Raw genomic sequence first — 20,692 nt, forward strand, 5'->3', positions numbered from 1 at the left:
CAAGACGTTCAAACACCCTTTTATCCCAGAATGGATTTGAATGCTCAATGTGAGCTCCAACGTGTAATTATAATTCGATGGTGAGGGGTTTAATCTGGGAGATTCTTTTTTTTTTTTTTTTTTTTACAGTTGAAGCGCTATGTTTATGTTTTCTGTGGATGTGCCCGTCTTTGATGTTTATAACCACGTGAAACTGTGCCTCTTGAAGATGCAAGATGAAGTCCTGCGTAATGAGACAAAGTACGATCACGTCATACATCATATCACCTTACCAGGATGGAGGGCTACATTAAGCTGCACAGTGATGTCCTATGTTAAGCTGCACAGTGATGTCATTGCATAAAAGCTGTTGATTTGGTTCTGTTTTGTACTTTGACAGCAGACGGCTTAATGAGTTTAGGCATTTCCTTGCCCAGGAGCACATTTCGGGGCAATGCAGGAGTCCACGGACTGGGTTTTTAACAGGCTTATATATACAGCTAATATACAGTCCTGATATACAGCTTGGCATGTGCAGAAGCATAAGTAATAACGACAATAATAACGCTCTTTATTTGTTCAGTGCACAATTAAATAGGCATGAGGGATTCATGAAACCAAAAACTGGCAGAGCTAGAATATTCTGTGAGCAACTCATTTGTTTGCACCAATAACTGTGCTCTTCTGAGGAGAGAAAAAAAATACTTTCAATTGGTTAACTCCGGTCTGTGATTGACAGCTAAATGTGGCTCCACCCTTCATGGGAATAGTTGTACCTCTCTCTTCCATCACTTGCTAGTTACACACATACATTCACATCTATAAATCCAGTGTGTGCTAACCTTCAAAGTAAATCAACTGGCACAGGTTGCATTAGGCACATTGAGATGATGTCAGCCAAAAGAAATTCAGTAAGCAGCAGCACCAAGACTTCGAATGGTGACCTTTCAGGTTTGAACCCAGAGACATTTATTGGATGCTGAATTTGTGACTACTACCCTTACAGGTAATTAAAGCTTGTTTAAGTATGCCACATTTCAGGTGAAAGCAGTCTTCTGAGAGCAGACATTTAATAGTTCTGATAGTTTTAAGTTTAATGTGATGCAAATTGCCAGGATGTGAGAAAGCCATTTCAAGTTTGCATAAAACATAACACAGGTGGCAGTCGTTTGTATTTGATTTCCATAAAGAGCACTTAGTCAAGGACCCGTAGCAATGTAGCTACTCAATAATGTTTCTTACGAAACGGCATGAAGTCAGATAGAACACGGGTGAAAATGACACTGACACAATGACACGTATAAATTAAACATGCCAAACAAAACCTGAGTGAAAGTATTAAGGACAAAGATGCCCTAGAAGTGTAACTTTACAAAGAAAAACTATATCTTACACCTTAATAAGACTTTTAAAAAGACATAAAGCTCCAAGAACTGTCAGTTCGCCGATAACTACAGAAACGTATAGTAAGAACTGAATGTATGTAAGTGAGAATTTGTCGCCATCCGGTGGCCATTCAGCAGAACACAGCTTCCTATTACTCTATCGCCCCCTTGAGGTGAACAAGTGTCAGCACCCGTCACTCCTTCGGGACAATTAATCATGAGCATGTGTGTTAGTGTATATGTGTGCGAGTGAGTGTGTGTGTGTGTGTGTGTGTGTGCTTGTGCAAGATCAAGCTATGTCTGCTCCCCTCTCCTGTGTCACCGCCTTGACCCCGTAAAGCCAACAGATCTCTGTGCGCTGCAACAAGCAGTCAGCTGACAGGCGTCTGAAGACAGGAGCAGGTATAGAGTACCACAGGGGAGAGAGCCAAGGAGGGACACAGGAAACGCGTAATGTAACGGGGCATCACATCGGACTTACACTTCCGCTGCGTAATGCGCGTCCAGGTCTTCTCTCCTGGTCAGAACCTGTGAGAACAGAACGGGATCAGGAGAGACGATCCCACAGCAACGGTTAAAATCACACGCTTTCTTTCCCCATTCCCTGGAATTCCCTGGAATTCCCTGCAATCACCAACGGCGCCATGCCCTACGGAGCTGCCAGCCACAGTCAGCACCGACACAGTCATCCTCATCCACGCGCCACAGTGTGGTGCCTTAACCAAATGGGCCACCCAGCAGCCCCCAACGGCATGTTTTAAAAAAAAAAAAAACTGCTTTTTTAACTGCTTTAACTGAAAAAAAAAAGTACAAGTCACAACCTAACCGTGATATAGTCCCATAATAACTGTATAAATAACATTGAGCATGGCGCAGTGACTTCACACTCACGCCAGGGTCTCCAGCGGATCTTCCTGTGAAGCGGAGAACAGCTTCTCTGAATCCCGCAGCTCATGCCTGCTCAGATTCGGCGCTCTCGGGTGTGTGTGTGTGTGTGTGTGTGTGTGTGTGGGGTTTGAACGCAGGGCCCGAGCCAGAGGAAAAAAAGCACAGCTTCCGCTTGTGACCCCACACTTCGCCAGCCCGCGGAGGGGGAGAGACGGACGAGAGCCCTTCAGCCCTCAAGGTCCCTCAAGGTCAGTGTCCTGCGCTCTGGAGGTTCTCAGTATGGGGGAGGGGTTTGGGTTGTCACGGCGAACTGGGGGGGCTGCCTGTTGGCTCATTCTGTTAAGAAACTGTGTTTCGAGACTGGCGTCACATCCTGACCAAAGCAGTGTTAAATGGCGGCAGCCCTGCCGAGGGTGAAAAACATTGTCCAGGGTGATCTGGAGAGGGAGGGCTTTTGCTCTTTTGAATATTCCAAACTGGGGGGCGGGGAACACTAATAAGAACATATTTTTTTAAAAATTGGTTACAAAAATACCATTTGGCAGTTTTTTAAGTAGCTTGTGATCTCACGAATGCAGGCAAACAAGTGTACAACACGGTCTTCAACACAAATTCACAACAAACCACATCAGTCACCGTGAGGTTCTTCACCATATCTTCTCCCTTTCCAGTGAATTTGCCTGAGATTATTGTTACCAGTTAAAGTTGTCACACCCCTGGCTGTTCTCTATTGCCTTCTACAAGCCTGCGTGTTGTAATTTCACTGTTTTTTTATATAAAGACCTGACGATTTATATCAAGATCTGAAGCTTCAGAGAATGAATTCAGTCTAAATAATTTATCTTGAAATATTCAATGTTTTCTGAAATATAGGCAGTAGTACAATCAGCGAATTTGTTAATATTTATAGTTTACAAAAAATATGGATGCCTTGTACCATGCCCAAGTTGTTACAGCGATTTGCTAGCAATTCAATGGGCAAAACGAAAAAAATAAGGAGAAAAAAAACATCTTGTCTGGTTCCCTTTGAAATGTCAAAACAAGAAGATGCACTATTTTGTGGTATAAACAGTGGCTTACATCGCGCGAATTCTTTTAAAACGGAAAGCAACAGTTGTCTTAATTTAGGCCAATAGTGTTTAGCACAAGTCAGTGGTTAAGCCACCTGGCTGAGTAGGTTTAACTGTGGGGCTATGTCATGCGATTTTTGTGATCTACAAAAATGTCAGGACGCCAATGTACTTCCATTCTACCACCACAGGATGGCAGTACTAATACACATAGAGTTGTTTGAATTGATGCGTATTACAAACTGCATTTGAACCGAGTGGCCTTGAAAAAGCTCACATTATTTTTGTCCGTCATCTCCAGCACAACAGGCTCTATTTTACAGACAAGTAGTAAAACTGGACCCAGACTGGAGCTGGAGCATTTTGACAGAAATATTTTTGGATGCAAATGTGTACCTATTGTACCTTACAGTTGTGTGGCATTTATTTATTTATTGTGCGTGTGTGTGTGTGTGTGTGTGCATGTAGACTCACTGCTGAAAACCTCCATCAGTTTGGGAAAGCATGCACTCTCCCACAAGCTTGCTCTCTCCCCTAAACCACGTGATGCCAATCCGCTGTTCGTCTTAACCCTGCAGCCTACCAGTTTAACTAGCATAGGCATCGACTCAAAGGACGACACTTAGGGCCTGGTTTCCTAAGACCAATAGCATCTGTACAACCTTTTAGCACGCGCAAAAACTAATAGCACAACCAACGATTGGTGCAAAACAAATACCATGACCAATCATGGGCCGTGTAATGGGTTTCGCATGCGCTAGAAGGTCTTGCACATGTGAAAAGTCTTGGTGAATCAGGCCCTTAATGTTCTGCTTGTCCAGGCAGACTGTGTGGAAACCCATCCGGATGGGATTGCTGGTACACAAGACATGGAGGTGATTTAGCCATCCAGCAAAATTAAACTTCTAGGTTTATTTCTTGCCCTTGGCAACGTGACGTCGTAGGATTTTTTTGGATTCCTGAAAAAAATTGTTGACATTCTTGTCCTGCTACTTAACGGCAAACTTTAATGTGACGTAGGCAGGTGTGGAGACACATCTGCATGCCCGCAACAAAAATGTTTCATTGGCGAAGTGCACGTCTCTCTAATGCCCGCGAATCACATTGAAGATCATTATCAGGAGGGTGTGGTTTCCAGTGCATGATTATCTACTTTGATCTTCAACTGTGTAGTCCTCCTGGTCAGGCCATGTAATTCCCAATGGAAACAACACGAAAAGCAAGTGAACTGGAATGTTTTGGCCATGGTTTTGGGAGCCTAATTGCATCTTAGCACAATGGACCACTTAACATATGGTCTCAACAATCAATCACCCAGTAATGTTAACCAGAAAGCCTAATCCATTTCAAATGGCCACAGTCACATGACCTGTAATTAACTTGTTAATTACAAATTGAAGTTGTAATTAACCTTTGCAAGTGCAACTTAACACTCAAGACTATTCAGGCGGAAAAACAGCATGTACAGTACTTTCACAAGCCATGACACAATAAATTATTCAAGAGCTTATTATTTTACAGCAAGTTTATGGAAAGCTTACATCATATCTAAAAATGACACACAGTTGCATTTTAAAAAATTGTTTCATACACAAATGTGTATATCACAAGCGTCTAAGTGCATCATTCAGAGCGGGAGAGAGATCTTTTGACCTTTCGTGACCTGCTCACGCACATCACTGTGCAGGAAGAGAGTTGATTGGTCAGGCTGCCTTTCTCCATTCTAGCAGGAAAATACTATTAGCATAACAACAGTCATGGAGGGGGGTCCCAATCTAATTGGGATTTTATGTTGTCCATCATCAAGCAGATGCCAGGGCCCCGCCCACAATGTCACCTCAACCCATCCTCCCCTGATCCACCTTTGTTCTGCAAATGATTACCTGAGTACCAGTACCTGAGGCCACAGAGGCCACTCGATCCTGTGTGTTTGTGTGTGTGTGTGTGTGTGTTTGTGTGCGCGTGTATCTGTAGGTGTGTGTGCGTGTTTGTGTGTGTGTGCATGTATCTGTAGGTGTGCGTGTGAGTGTGTGAGTGTGTATCTGTAGGCGTGTGTGTGAGTGTGTGTGTGTGTGTGTGTGTGTGTGTGTGTATCTGTAGGTGTGAGTGTGAGTGTGTGTGTGTGTATCTGTAGGCGTGTGTGTAGTGTGTGTGTGTGTGTGTGTATCTGTAGGTGTGAGTGTGAGTGTGTGTGTGTGTGTATCTGTAGGTGTGAGTGTGAGTGTGTGTGTATCTGTAGGTGTGAGTGTGAGTGTGTGTGTATCTGTAGGTGTGAGTGTGGTTGTGTGTGAGTGTGTGTGTATCTGTAGGTGTGAGTGTGAGTGTGTGTGTGTATCTGTAGGTGTGAGTGTGAGTGTGTGTGTATCTGTGTGTGTGTGTGTGAGTGTGTGTGTGTGTGTGTATCTGTAGTGTGTGGTGTGAGTGTGGTGTGTGTGTGTGTATCTGTAGGTGTGAGTGTGAGTGTGTGTGTATCTGTAGGTGTGTGTGTGAGTGTGAGTGTGTGTGTGTGAGTGTGAGTGTGTGTGTGTGTGTATCTGTAGGTGTGATGTGTGGGTGTGTGTGTGTGTGAGTGTGTGTGTATCTGTAGGTGTGAGTGTGAGTGTGAGTGTGTATCTGTAGGTGTGTGTGTGTGTGTGTGTGTGGGTGTGTGTGCATGTATCTGTAGGTGTGTGTGTGTGTGTTGTAGGTGTGGTGGTGTGTGTGTGTATTGTAGCGTGTGTTGTATTCGTAGGACGGAGTGTGGTGTGTGTGTTATGTGGTGTGTGAGTGTGTGTGTTGTGTGTGTGTGAGTGTGTGAGTGTGTGAGTGTGTGTGTGTGTGTGTGTGTGTGGTGTGTATCTGTGTGTGTGTGTTGTGGTGTGAGTGTGTGTGTGTGTGAGTGTGTGTGTATCTGTAGGTGTGTGTGTGTGTGTGTGTGTGTGTGAGTGTGTGTGTGTGTGTGTGTGTGTAACAGGTCCATGCCTCCTCATACATAGTGGATCTGCTCTCCATTCCCTGAGTCACTGCGCCGGAGCTTCAGGCCGGACAGGATCTTTTGGGCGGTCCTCTGCTCCCCCAGGGGTCTCCTCAGGGACTGACTCAGGCCCTGGGGCCGCCCCCCCAGCCTGTTATTGGACTGGTTGCTGTTCTGCTTGGCTGACGAGTCCGGTCGACCCTCAGAGCCCACTTCCTCCTTGTGACGCGCAAATGTCCGAACGGCCGGCAGAGCCGGTCGCGCCTCCCGCTCGGCCGCAGCGGGGAGGTTCTGATTGGACGTCCGGTCGTCGGGGGCGTGTCCAGCCTTACTCAGGAGGATCTCGGTTTCGGGGGTGCTCTCTGGGCAGCTGCGGGGCTGTCTGCGGACCCCCAAATCCGGGGAGGACCCGCAGCTGCTGTCCGCGCTCCCCGGTCGCGCGGTCTCCCCCGCCTCCGCGCCGTCCTGCCTCTCGTCCCCGCCCAAGTGACCCCCCCGCGGGCCCCCCCCAGCACGCAGGAGCGCAGCCGGGAGGTGATGCCGCTGGTATTTGACGGGCATCCGGCTGAAGTGGCCCCTAGGCTGGGTCCCCAGGGAGACGTCCGGGCCCCCGTCAGGGTCACCTGGGGGAGAGGCCCCCGCCCCCCTCACAGCCAGGACTGGCGGAAGGAGAGAAAGAGAGAGAATGAAAGAGAAAAAGAGAGGGGGAGCAGATAAATACAGAAGGGGAAGGAGGGTGAAGGAAAGAAAGAAGAGGTGATGTCAGTGAACAGGAGATCAAACATTCAGACTGTGGAACTCAGGAAGCATCAGTCTGAGGATAGCCCTCAAAGTCATGTTTTTTTTTGGAAGGGCAGCTTCTGGTTAGAGAAGGTTCCGGAAAGGCAGTTAGACGGGACAGGTCTGCAGGCCTCAGCACCACACACAGCGGGCAGGGCGAGCGAGCGAGCGAGCGGGCGGGCGGGCGGACAAAGCGAGCGGCGAGCGGTATCACAGCCTCCTCCTCCCCCTCTACGCCCCTTACGCTGTAACCAATGGGGCTTTTCCTCCTTCCTCTAGACCCCGCCTACCTGCTCTCTCATTGGCATCGGGGCTGAGTTGGTCCACCGCCTCGTTGTCCGATATATAGCCCTCGCTTGAGTCTCTCTTGATCGTGCGATTCTGTCAGAGGGACACAAAGCCTCAGTCACCTTGGCTACAGACTAGACAGGGCTTTGGGGAAATAAAAGCTAAAGGGCGGTTGGGGTACAAACTCTACGGGGGGTATGGGGGTAAAAAAAAAAAAAGATTTCAGTAGCTTCGGTCATTTAATCTTTCCGATTGAAAGTTGACACAGTTCGCCCCGTGGAACTGGTTTTTCTGAAGAGAGTGCTTGCTTCACTGAAGAGCCAATCTCCCTCAGAACTAGAGATGTTTGTCTCTTTGTCTTGACGTTTTTCCTTCAGGCCAGGGCGGCTCCACAGAAGTCAGGGAGGTCCAGGTTTCGGGCCAAGGTGTAGGCACTACGCCTGGGCAGGATCCAAGGTTCCGGTCCCCGGTTCCCAGATGAGGCCACTGTGCAATTTTGCAATGCAGTGTGACCCCAGGGGTCAAATCCAGCCGGGCACACCAGTAAGTTATGGTTTGTGATGTCACAGGAGTAGGTATATGCAGCCAATGGGGGCCAGGTAAAAAAAGAGGCTTTGGGACAACGGTAAAGTGAAATTTCCCTACCGTGAGAGGACTGCCTCCACCCTCTGTAAGGGCCTGAGGGGGGGGGGGGGGTGGTAGGGTAAGCACTCGCTGCAAAGCCATTGGCCAGAGGCCAGGTGCAAGAAGGTTCCCAGAATGCACAGCAAGAACGGTGAGAGTCCGAGGAAAACGAGGCCAGCTGGACAGGATAGCCGGCGAGCGTTAATCTGCACGGAATCAGCACTAATCCCCCTCAGCACCTCCACCACGACCGAGCCTGCACCTCGCCCAGACACCGCGCCGCCTCGCCAAACACCGCACCCCATCACAACCCCAACAAGACCAGCCTGCACCCCCAGCCTACACCCGACTCCCCCTCCCTCAGCACCTCCACCAAGACCTACCTCCTGACGCCTCCCCTCGCACCCCCCAAGGCCTGCCCCCTCGCCCCCCCACGCGACCCACCCCACCCCAAGCCCCTCAGCCCCCCCCGACTGCCCTGCCCCCCCTCAGCACCCCACCACAGACCTGCAGCCGCCCCAACCGACCACTGCCCCCCCCCCTCAGCACCCCACCAAGACCTAGCCTGCGCCCCCTCGCACCTCACCTCCCCGACCTAGCTCTCGCCCAGCCCCCCGACTAGCCTGCACCCGCGCCCTACACCTCACCAGACCTAGCCTGCGCCCCACCCCTCAGCACCTCCACCAAGACCAAGCCTGCACCCCCTCACCACCATCACACCTGCCTGCACCCCTCGCCCTCAGCACCTCCACCACGACCGAGCCTGCGCCCCCCCCTCAGCACCTCCACCACGACCTAGCCTGCACCCCCCCTCGCCCCCTCAGACCTCCACCACGACCGAGCCTGCACCCCCTCGCCCCCAACACCCCACCAGACCACCTGCGCCCCTGCCCCTCACACCTCCACCAAGACCAAGCCTGCACCCCATCACCACCATCAGACCTAGCCTGCACCCCTCGCCCCCCCTCAGCACCTCCACCAGACCTAGCCTCGCCCCCGCGCCCCCAGACACCCCCATCAAGACCAAGCCTGCCCCCACCCCCTCCCCGACCATGACCTTTATGGCAACCGGCGACGTAACGAAGAACAAAACCGCTCAGAAGAGCTTCCCCCGGCGAGCGCGTCCTCCAAACAGGATTAGACCGGATCAGAGCGGCCGGGCGAGCAAACCAGAAAGTCACGGGTTTGAATCCCTCAAGCTCAGGCGCTGCAAGGTCACCGCAGAGTAAGGTGTGTGTACTCACCTGCCCCCTCCCCCTCTCACAGACTCCCAGCTGGGACACTGCCACTGTACCACTGAGCCTGGCAAGCAACCCAAATTGCTTCGGTAAATATGCAGCCGTATGCAGCGCAGAAAGAATGGAAACCGTGCAAGCGTCTCTGGGTAAGAGTGCCCGCTAAATGGCTAAGAAATAAATGTAGAATTATAGTAGGACAGTGGGCAGGAGGACCATCAGCGCACACACAGGTGATCCCCAGTGCCAGTTTGGGTGGGACTTAGTGTGACATACTTGGCGGAATTCAAGGAGGCGTGGCAATATTAAAACTCAGAGTTAACAATGCCACCGCTGTTTAGAACAGGCGCGCGCAGTGACTCCCGATCACCAGCAGAGGCACCTGCGTGCAGTCAGCTCGCAGAGGCAGTAAGCACGTGGGCGGAGCTTAACGAGACGTGTTCGCGAAGTGCGCCGACGCAGGAAAAGCAAAGTGCGGGGAAAAGTTGAGCTGGCGGGAGACCCGGTCGCCGCGGGAGACCCTGTCGCCGCGGGAGACCCGGTCGCCGCGGGCGCAGTTGCCGCTTACCTCCAGGGAGCGCGGCCGGTCGCGGGACGGGGGGTCGGAGTTGGCGGGCTCGGCTGGCCTCGGGGGCGTGGCGGGCAGCGGCCCGGTCGGGGCGGGCGGAGGGGGGGTGCAGGCCCTCAGCCGGGGGCCGAAGAGGGCGCTGTGGTGCGTGATGAGGAACTCCACCAGCTGGGCCTGGTAGCTGGTCTCCAGCAGGGTGCTCATGGACATGTCCCCCGACACCAGGGGGCGCAGGAGAGTGGGGCCGAACACGATGCCCAGGTTCCCCACGGACATCTTGTTCTCCTCATAGTTCTCCGACACCCTGACACAAGGGAGGAAGAGAGAGAGCAAATAAAATGAGCTCAGATCTGCTAATGTTGCTGTATGCTCATGGGGTACAGTGTGATACACTATAGCTGTGCAGGTGAGTGACCACGTGATACAGTGAGCTGTACCTGTGCAGGTGGGTAATCATGTGATACAGTGAGCTGTACCTGTGCAGGATGGTAATCATGTGATAAAGCATGATTTACCTGTAGAGGTGAGTGACTATATGACGCAGCATGATTTACCTGTGCAGGCGAGTGACCATGTGACGCAGCGTGATTTACCTGTGCAGGTGAGTGACCATGTGACGCAGCATGATTTACCTGTGCAGGTGAGTGACCATGTGACACAGCATGATTTACCTGTGCAGGTGAGTGACCATGTGACGCAGCATGATTTACCTGTGCAGGTGAGTGACCATGTGACACAGCATGATTTACCTGTACAGGTGAGTGACCATGTGATACATTGTGATTTACCTGTGCAGGTGAGTGACCATGTGACGCAGCATGATTTACCTGTGCAGGTGAGTGACCATGTGACACAGCATGATTTACCTGTGCAGGTGAGTGACCATGTGATGCAGTGTGATTTACCTGTGCAGGTGAGTGACCATGTGATGCAGCGTGCTGTAGTTGTAGGGGGGCAGTCTTCTCAGCAGCTCTCTCAGGCTGAGCGTGATGTCCTCCACTATCCCAGGAGTCTGTGCACTGGGCTCCTTCTCTGCCAGCCGCTGGATATTCTTGCCCACCGTGATGAAGTCATGGTAAAGGTCAAAGGTCAGCAATGGCTCAGGAAGCTACAACAACGGAAACCAGAGTGTGGTCAGAAATGGGGATGTGGTTCTTATTTTAAAAAGTTAGTTTAAACACCCTTTCCCTCTCGTTCCCCAGCTGTCTATTCTGAACCACAGCAAATGACGGCCTTCGCTGTTGTGCTGAGCCAGTTTGCATACAAACAACCCCGTCAGGAACTACATCCACATGACGCACAGCTTCGACAAGCGCTTCAGAACGGCGCATCTCGGAGCCGCACCTCCTTGAAGAAGTGCTTGAGCACAGAGGTGACGTCGTGCGGGGAGAGGTCAGAGAGGTCGACCTGGTCTCCCTGCGTCTCGAAAGCCTGGCACAGCTTCTGGATCCGCGGCTTAGACCCGCTGATCCGGTACACCCCCTGCAGGACGGGCACAGGAAGAGGGCAAGGGACAGGGAGAAAGAGAAAGAGGGAAATGGGAGAAAAAGAGAAGTAGAGCAAGAATGGGACAGAAGAGAGAGAGAGAGAGAGAGAGAGAGAGAGAGAGAGAGTTCATGCACTTTCAGAAGCAGTGTCTCCTTGGTCTGTATGGCGAGCGAGTGTGGGAGGGGCTAATGGGATTAGCTGTGGGAGGGGCTTAGGTTTATCCTCTTTCCTCTTCTCTCCTCCTGAACTCCAGGGCAACACGGCACCATGAACCCAAATGACCCTTATGTGCAGCCTCTCACCACCCCAAACCCTCTTCAGTCCCCCCCCCCTCCCCCGCCCCACTCCCCACACCCCGTCCTACCCCCTGCCCAGGGGAGCTTACCTGCACGGCCAGGGCCCTGTTCTCAATCTCAGTTGTGCAGTGCTGCACCAGGAACGGCACCTCTTCCGGGTATTGCCGTGGAAACTGAGAGAACTCCACCCCAAACAGCGCCCCCTTCCTGTGCTCGCACTCCAGCTGACACACCTCCAGGCACTTCCTGTGTATGGCCAGCCCGCACTGAGGGAGGAGCAGAAGAGGGTCAGTCCAGTAGGGGGTGCTCATGCCCCAGTTTCGGTCTCTATCTTTATCCACCAAAATGTCTGGCCGTCTGACTAGTTTGGTTTGTTCCTCTGTCTGCCTGCCTGTTTCACTATCTGGCTGTCAGAAAACATTTCCGTCATTTTTGAGACAGTTATCACAGTTATTACAGGCATTTAGCAGACGCTCCTATACAGAGTGACTTACACAAGCTTTTACATAGCATCCATACTGAAGCAATGCAGGTTAAGTACTTTGCTCAAGGGTACAATTACCTGAATCGAACCTGCGACCTTTAGGTTACAAGTCCAGCTCCTTACCCATTATACTACACTACTGCTCCTATCACAACAATGTAACATTCATAAATGTGTTACAGATCCAAGATAACAAAACAAAATGTACAATTCCTAGTCATCGTAAGAATGAAAGACTAAATGCATGAAAGCTCTTTCTCTCACCTCGTCACTCTCTCTCCCTCTCTCTTTCTCTCTCACACTCTCTATCTCTAGCTCCCTCTCTCTCTCTCTCTCACCTCCTCACACATGCTCTCTCTCTCTACCTCCCTCCCTCTTTCCCTCTCTCTCTCTCTCTCTCTCTCTCCCTGCCTCCCTCCCTCTCTCTCTCACCTCCTCACACTCAATGCCGTTGACCAGGATGAAATTGTCGCACTGTCGGCACTTCCCCATCTTGCTCTTCATCTTCCGGAGCCTGTGAGTGCAGGCGGCCCTGGACTGCGGCCGTATTTTACACAGCTCTGCCGATTCTGGATGGACCACAGAGTACAGACACACAGCAAACTTAGTCAGCTCTGTAGGAAAACGCAGAGTACAGACACACAGCAAACTTAGTCAGCTCTGTAGGAAAACGCAGAGTACAGACACACAGCAAACTTAGCTCTGTAGGAAAACGCAGAGTACAGTCACACAGCAAACTTAGCTCTGTAGGAAAACGCAGAGTACAGACACACAGCAAACTTAGCTCTGTAGGAAAACGCAGAGTACAGACACACAGCAAACTTAGCTCTGTAGGAAAACGCAGAGTACAGACACACAGCAAACTTAGCTCTGTAGGAAAACGCAGAGTACAGTCACACAGCAAACTTAGCTCTGTAGGAAAACACAGAGTACAGACACACAGCAAACTTAGCTCTGTAGGAAAACACAGAGTACAGACACACAGCAAACTTAGCTCTGTAGGAAAACACAGAGTACAGACACACAGCAAACTTAGCTCTGTAGGAAAACACAGAGTACAGACACACAGCAAACTTAGCTCTGTAGGAAAACGCAGAGTACATTCACAGCACTAGTCTCGTAGAAGAAACGCAAGTTACGTCCATCCCACTTACTCTAACGCAGGTCGTCCACAGCACACTTGCTCTTCTCATCAGACCCACTCAGCCCTTCTCTTAAACCGACGTCACACAGTACTTAGTCTCTCTGTAGAACGCATACTTCCCCACGCTCTTAGCTCTGTGAACCATACTCACACGCAACTTCTCTGTAGGAAACGCAGGTACATCACACACTGCAAACTTGCCGTAGGAAAACGCAGAGTCAGACACACAGCAAACTTAGCTCTGTAGGAAAACGCATGAGTACAGTCACACAGCAAACTTAGCTCTGTAGGAAAACGCAGAGTACAGTCACACAGCAAACTTAGCTCTGTAGAAAACGCAGAGTACAGACACACAGCAAACTTAGCTCTGTAGGAAAACGCAGAGTACAGACACACAGCAAACTTAGCTCTGTAGGAAAAGCAGAGTACAGTCACACAGCAAACTTAGCTCTGTAGGAAAACGCAGAGTACAGTCACACAGCAAACTTAGTCAAGCTCTGTAGGGAAAACAGCAGAGTAACAGAACACACAGCAAAACTTAGCTCTGTAGGAAAACACAGAGTACAGACACACAGCAAACTTAGCTCTGTAGGAAAACACAGAGTACAGACACACAGCAAACTTAGCTCTGTAGGAAAACCAGAGCAGCACACAGCAAACTTAGCTCTGTAGGAAAACCAGAGTACAGACAACAGCAAACTTAGCTCTGTAGGAAAACCAGAGTACAGACACAGCAAACTTAGCTCTGTAGGAAAACGCAGAGTACAGTCACACAGCAAACTTAGCTCTGTAGGAAAACGCAGAGTACAGTCACACAGCAAACTTAGCTCTGTAGGAAAACCCAGAGTACAGTCACACAGCAAACTTAGCTCTGTAGGAAAACGCAGAGTACAGTCACACAGCAAACTTAGCTCTGTAGGAAAACGCAGAGTACAGACACACAGTAAACTTAGCTCTGTAGGAAAACACAGAGTACAGACACACAGTAAACTTAGTCAGCTCTGTAGGAAAACACAGAGTACAGACACACAGTAAACTTAGTCAGCTCTGTAGGAAAACACAGAGTACAGACACAGTAACTTAGACTCGTGAAAACAGAGTACAGACCACAGTAAACTTAGTCAGCTCTGTAGGAAAACACAGAGTACAGACACACAGCAAACTTAGCTCTGTAGGAAAACACAGAGTACAGACACACAGCAAACTTAGCTCTGTAGGAAAACACAGAGTACAGACACACAGTAAACTTAGTCAGCTCTGTAGGAAAACAGAGTACAGACAGACAGTAAACTTAGTCAGCTCTGTAGGAAAACACAGAGTACAGACACACAGTAAACTTAGTCAGCTCTGTAGGAAAACAGAGTACAGACAGACAGTAAACTTAGTCAGCTCTGTAGGAAAACACTGTGTACAGACACACAGTAAATTTAGTGAGCTCTGTAGGAAAACAAAGTGTACAGACACACAGTAAATTTAGTCAGCTCTGTAGGAAAACAGTGTACAGACACACAGTAAACTTAGTCAGCTCTGTAGGAAAACGGTGTACAGACACACAGTAATTAGTAGCTCTGTAGAAACAGGCAGCACAGTAAATTAGCACTCTTAGAAAACAGGTACAGAACCAGTAACTTGGAGTGATTACCAGAAAACTGCCTAAGATTAGTTTCTTTCTCATTTCTAGATAGTTTTTTGTGAAAATTCTTAATACGTTAGGGGAAGATGAAGCATGGTGAAACATTATCTTCGGAAAACACCAGAAAATATTATGAACAACCCACAGCACTGTTCGTCAAAATCCCAGCTAAAACAAAATGAACAAATGTGTAAAAAAAAAACAAAAAAAAAGTAAAAATGTCCTGTTTTTAAATACGAAATGAAAGCAATGAGGTATGAAGAGCATCTTAACGGCTTTATCAATCAATAGAGTGAATATAATGTAGAAAATAAATCATGCCGTATGATGGGTGTGGAGTGGCAGCGTTGTCAGTGCAAGCGACCACCATACGTCATGACAGAGCACCTTCTGTACCTTCTGTTAGTAACAGCTGTCACTCACCCATCTCAGAGGGAGTCCCTGGGTCCTTCTCATCCAGGTCATCTGACGACATGGTTCCGGTAGAGGGGGCTTTGGGGAGCTTGCGGTTCCCATGGGCTGAGCAACGTTGCGCAGGCATAATTAAGACCCCGGAGGAAAACAAGGGACAGGGTTATTTAGTTCCCTTTTCGATACAGGCATTGTACCACTCTTAAGGGACAGTGCGTTCCTCATCTTCAACATGATAATCAATGCAGGGCATCAGCTGGTTTTAAAACAGTTAGGGCGGTTTGGTTTTTGAAAAGCCTCCTTCATCTGCTGGTCCCGAGGCTCACAGCACAACGACAGCCGCAAGCCTTCGGCCCACAAGAACAAACCAGTCAACCAAATCACAACCGGACGTAGGGGAAGATACAGCTGCCACTGGAATGGCTAAGTGAGGGAGAGAGAGAGAAGGAGTGAGAGAGAGAGATAATCACCAAACTAATAAATGAGTGAGTGAGGAGAGAGGAGGAGAGACAGAGAGAGAGAATCACCAAACTAATAAATGAGTGAGTGAGGAGAGACAGAGAGAGAGAGAATCACCAAACTAATAAATGAGTGAGTAAGGGAGAGAGGGAAGGAAGGACTTGGGGGGGTGGGGGGGTGAGCGAGAAATGCATCCCTACCTGGGCTGGACAGAGACTCCAGGCTTCCCCCAATACTCTCACTGTCACTGTATCCTGTTTTCCCTGGAGACGAACAAGACAAACACATTCGACACAGAAACACAGCACTGCACTGTATGACTTACTAACTGCACAAAATGACCACGCAAACACAAGCTCAACACAACGACGCACCACTGTGCCGTATGACTTACAAAACTGCACGAATGACCACACAAACAAACCCAACACATAAACAAGCACAGCTATTTGGCACACTGGACACCTAAGTGACACATAAGCTTTGCACACCCGGACACGGCTATTTGGCACACCGGACAGGTAAGTGGAACAGAAGAAGAGGAGCTCCAGACGTACTGCTTTCGCTGAGGTTGATGGCCCGTTTAGCCGGGGACTCCTCCATCAGGGGCGAGTCCTGTACAGGGATGAGGGAGTTGCTGGTCTTGCGCCGGTATGGGGGTGACCTGAGGGGGAGGTAAAGGGTTTCTAAGCAGTGCTTCACTCAATAAAAGGCACTTCCCTCTGGGGAGCTTCTTCTGGCCCCCGTTTAAAATGTTTTTTCTCCCCGTTGGAGTTCTTTTTAAACCTCAACCGCTTGTTTCTTTGTGGTTCGGCCCTGGTTTTTTTTTGCCAAATAGTATTTCCACAGTAAACCGTGTGATAGTACCTCTGTAAAAAAAAAAAGTGCTATGACAAATAAAACTGAAATGAATTGAACCTGTTTCACGCCTGTTCCCTCACACAGATGCACACCCCCCCCCTGGTCTTGGTCTTCTCCGAACCCGCTAACGACTTGATTGGATTAATTGCTTAAGATTAGCGGCCCTGGCAGACCATGTGGTCACGGTGTTGAGTCAGAGTGGATCTGAGGCCCTGTCCGTGGGGCCGGGATAGCCCGTATGCCTGCCAGCGTGTGCGAATATTACATTACATTACATTACTCTTATCCAGAGCGACTCACACAACTTTCACATAGCATTTTACACTGCATCCATTTATACAGCAGGATATATACTGAAGCAGTGCAGGTTAAGTACCTTGCTCAAGGGTACAACGGCAGTGTCCTTACCCGGGAATCGAACCTGCGACCTTTCGGTTACAAGCCCAGTTCCTTACCCACTGTGCTACACCCCGTCCTGCGTATCTTAAGGGAGAGGTGCCCACACACTGCTCCGGCCTTGGAAGGGATGGCAAAGCACTGCCCAAGACATCTCTATCCAATTCTACCCTCTTATCTATGCGTCCAGCTGGCACAGCAGTGAAAATGGAATTTGTAGCCTAATTTGCTCAGTGGATTTAAAAAAAAAATTGAACACCTTTTTTTTTTTGGAATTACAAGAGCACGGCAAGTTGAATAATACTGCAAAAAAAAAAAAAAAAAAAAAATCTCAGTATTCCAATGATCATTTGCTCCCACTGCTGTTTGTCAGACGCGGCTGTTCCTCAGAAGTCTAAAAAGGTGCTGCCTAGCGTTGACATTCACTGTCCCGCGCGGCCCGTCCTGTCTCTCTCCGTGCTGTGTGTGTGTGTGGCGCATGACAGATCCTACCCATAAGCCCCCCCCCCTTAAACGGGGTGCACCGTCCCACCTCTTGCCCTGCGGGGCGAACTCCTCGAAGCTGAAGGTCTGCGGCGGCAGCTGGCGGCGGCGGCAGCGGCGCACGTAGCCCAGGTACGGCTCCCCCGGCTCCACCGGCCGGCACGTCAGCTCCAGGTTGTGGTAACCCTGGGGAACCTCCTCCGTATGCTTCCGCTGGTAGTAGAACATGTTGACCGTGATCTGCGCGGACGGGTGAAAGGAGGCCACCCGTAAGACAAAGTGAGATTCACGAACGCCTACGGTTCTCCTCTCCAAGTGATCCCCCCTTCCCTTACCCTGCGCTCAACAGGAGCGTCATACGCTCTACGCCCACCCCCCCAATGACCTGTGTCCTCTACATGCACCTCCCCTCGCACAGTATCCATCCATTAAACCCACCTCCTCCAGCACAGTATCCATCCATTAAACCCACCTCCTCCAGCACAGTATCCATCCATTAAACCCACCTCCTCCAGCACAGTATCCATCCATTAAACCCACCTCCTCCAGCACAGTATCCATCCATTAAACCCACCTCCTCCAGCACAGTATCCATCCATTAAACCCACCTCCTCCAGCACAGTATCCATCCATTAAACCCACCTCCTCCAGCACAGTATCCGTCCATAAGACCCACCTCCTTTAGCATGGTGTCCCCTGCGCAGATGAGCTTGCGAACGTGGATGATGATTCGCTCCTTCGCCTTTTCCAGCTCCTCTTGGTGCATCGTAGCATCATAGATGCACTGTTTGTACAGCAACTCTGCTTCCTTCACCTGACACACAAAATACAGCACCCTGAGCACCCTCACGCTCACGCACAGAGTGGACCAAGGGACAGAGTGACGTTTTTTTTCGGTGATGGGTTGTCTGAATATGAATTGTTAGGGCTGTTCAGTTAACTTTAAACATTTATTATAAATGGGCCTTCTATGAATTCTGGGTGATATCACACTTTAGTATTCCAGAAACGCTGATGTAAGTTCGCAGTTCTGTAAGTTGCTCACAGAGAACAACGTGTGCTCAGCACTAAACCGGCTGATTCGAAATAGCATAACTCTTCAGCGTGATAGGAGAACTAATTATTGTAATCAGCTGGTTTAGTGATTGTTGGCGGAGCAAATACATGGTCAGCCTTTTTACTCTTTGAAGCCGGGTTACCCACCTCCGCTGCTTGGTAAACACATTATAAAGGAACCATACTTATTAACGAGGTTCCTTTATAATGTGTTTGAATGTGTTACGTGCATATCAATGAACCCTTATTAATAATAGACAATAGTATTGGATTAGTGTGTGCAGGGATGTACGTTCTTTACACCGAAAACAGCATTATGACATCATCGCCATCGTCATCATCATCATCATCGTCATCTTCATCAGGAGAAAGCGGATTTCTCCTCTCACCTTGGTCTGCGCCTCGTCCTTAGACTTCCTCCTCTTGTCCAGGGTCCGCTGCCCCCCCATGGCCTCCTCCCCCGCCTTGGCCTTCTCCAGGTCCTCCGAGCGCTGCATGTACTGCTGCCGAGCCTTCTTCAGAGCCGCCAGCGCCTCGTTCTGCCGCAACAGCACAGCGTCAACATGTGCGTGCACACGCACACACACACACACACACACACGCACACGCACACGCATGCATATGCGCATGCACACATATACACACACACGCACTCGTGCACACAGAAACTCCCAGAATCAGACACAGGTGCGACCAAGCAGCATGTGTGTGTGGATGCCTTCATAAAGCACTGCGGTACTGCCGATACACATTTGTATTTGTGCTGAGGCTACATTTTTCCCGAAAGATTGTCCAGACCATTACAATAGCACCGTTTACTGTGCTAGCTAGCGTCAACCCGCACCAACCACCAAAAGGCTTGATCCAGACCCCGTTCCACACACTCACTGCAAGCATTAAAAAAATACAACGACGAAAACAGCAACCGCGGCTAACTGCCTGCCTCACACAAACAGCGGTCGTTTCGCTAACGGCCTCATGCTCTGTCAAAACGCAGCCGTTGGGGCGCGAGGGACGGACGGACGGACGGACACGAACGCGCGCGGACAGAACGGAGGGACACGCGGACGTCTACCATCTTCCTCTGCTCCTTGCTCCACTGCTCCTTGAATTCCCGGCGCCACTTGTCAATCTCGTTCCTCTTGGCGGCCAGAGCCTGAGAAAGAAAGACAGGCGTGAGTGTGATCCTGGGAGTGACATCATCTATGACACGCCCCCCCCCCCTGCTGTGACCTCACAGTGCCCCTCTCTCTCTCTGCTTGTACCTGGTAGCAGCGCTGCTGCAGAAGCTCTCCTGTCTGCTTGCTGTTTGTGCAGTTCTTCACATCCTGCTCCAGAGCCATGGTGTAGATGTACTGCAACGGCATCATGTCCTGCGGAGAGAGAGACAGCGTCACACACACACACACACACACACACACACACACACACACACACACACACACATACATATACATGCTCGCTCTCTCTTTCCCTCTCTCTGTCTCTCTCTCTCACTCTCTCTCTCACGCACACACCCACATACTTCATACCCACATACCACATACTTCATTCATACGCTTACAATCACAGACACGCACTCAGTCACAAAGGCACACACCCACACGCACGCACACAAACAGACACACACACTTGCTCAGTATTTTAGATTTTCATTCAGTCACAGACAGACACACTCACACACAATATAACCCGAATGTGAGAGCGATGACAGCGGGGGGTGGGGGGGTGGGGGGGGGGTGTGTGTGTGGGGGAGTGGGGGGGGGGGGTTTACCTGCTGTGCGACGCTGGACCGGGCCGTCTCTGCGGCCTTCATGACGTTCTTGGCGAACTCTTGTTCTACAGGAGGAGAGTGACATCACTGAACCCCCCCACTGGACAAAGTACAGCACCACCTAAACTAATGCCGGGCTCCACCTCCACCTACAACTTACTGTTACCAGAGGGGTGAAACTGCACTTTATCTGTGCAGCTGGGTGGGGCTCAGAAGAACATCCTGTCCAGCAGGGTCACAGACATGCAGCTGATGTGTGATGGTGTAAAGGATATGCAAGCCTGTATGAGTTTCACACACACACACGCCCTCTCAGACACACTGTTCTGCATGACGCACGAATGACTTATCTGTCATCTGCTGGATATGATCACTGAGTGCAGGCCACATTTTTGCTATTCTGAATTTACAGGAAATGCTTCACACTGCTGCTCTGA

At 50.0% G+C, this 20,692-nt stretch overlaps 1 protein-coding gene and 1 long non-coding RNA gene across 5 annotated transcripts in view; one reads left to right on the plus strand and one right to left on the minus strand.

Moving 5' to 3' along the window:
* The first annotated feature begins 5,611 nt into the window (after positions 1–5,611).
* On the plus strand, positions 5,612–6,271 carry LOC135243048 (uncharacterized). Its single transcript, XR_010326545.1, has 4 exons — positions 5,612–5,697; positions 5,745–5,862; positions 5,910–5,987; positions 6,219–6,271. It is a non-coding gene; the product is annotated as an uncharacterized LOC135243048 (long non-coding RNA).
* gmip (GEM interacting protein) overlaps positions 6,159–20,692 on the minus strand; it is a 29,329-nt gene continuing 14,795 nt past the window's right edge. For 3 of the 4 annotated variants that reach the window (XM_064314499.1, XM_064314501.1, XM_064314503.1), the window contains 16 exons: positions 20,256–20,320; positions 19,747–19,854; positions 19,557–19,637; positions 18,871–19,020; positions 18,102–18,239; positions 17,475–17,665; positions 16,243–16,349; positions 15,886–15,948; positions 15,239–15,334; positions 12,471–12,607; positions 11,644–11,820; positions 11,115–11,252; positions 10,676–10,878; positions 9,771–10,074; positions 7,346–7,436; positions 6,159–6,934 (listed from right to left, as the gene is read on the minus strand). In XM_064314499.1, coding sequence (XP_064170569.1) covers positions 6,288–6,934; positions 7,346–7,436; positions 9,771–10,074; positions 10,676–10,878; positions 11,115–11,252; positions 11,644–11,820; positions 12,471–12,607; positions 15,239–15,334; positions 15,886–15,948; positions 16,243–16,349; positions 17,475–17,665; positions 18,102–18,239; positions 18,871–19,020; positions 19,557–19,637; positions 19,747–19,854; positions 20,256–20,320 — 2,696 coding nt within the window. In that variant the 3' untranslated portion in view covers positions 6,159–6,287. The remainder of the gene's footprint in view (positions 6,935–7,345; positions 7,437–9,770; positions 10,075–10,675; positions 10,879–11,114; positions 11,253–11,643; positions 11,821–12,470; positions 12,608–15,238; positions 15,335–15,885; positions 15,949–16,242; positions 16,350–17,474; positions 17,666–18,101; positions 18,240–18,870; positions 19,021–19,556; positions 19,638–19,746; positions 19,855–20,255; positions 20,321–20,692) is intronic. The other variant, XM_064314500.1, reaches the window with a different exon arrangement.

Source organism: Anguilla rostrata, chromosome 17 (assembly GCF_018555375.3).
Source record: "Anguilla rostrata isolate EN2019 chromosome 17, ASM1855537v3, whole genome shotgun sequence".
Lineage (NCBI taxonomy): Eukaryota > Metazoa > Chordata > Actinopteri > Anguilliformes > Anguillidae > Anguilla > Anguilla rostrata.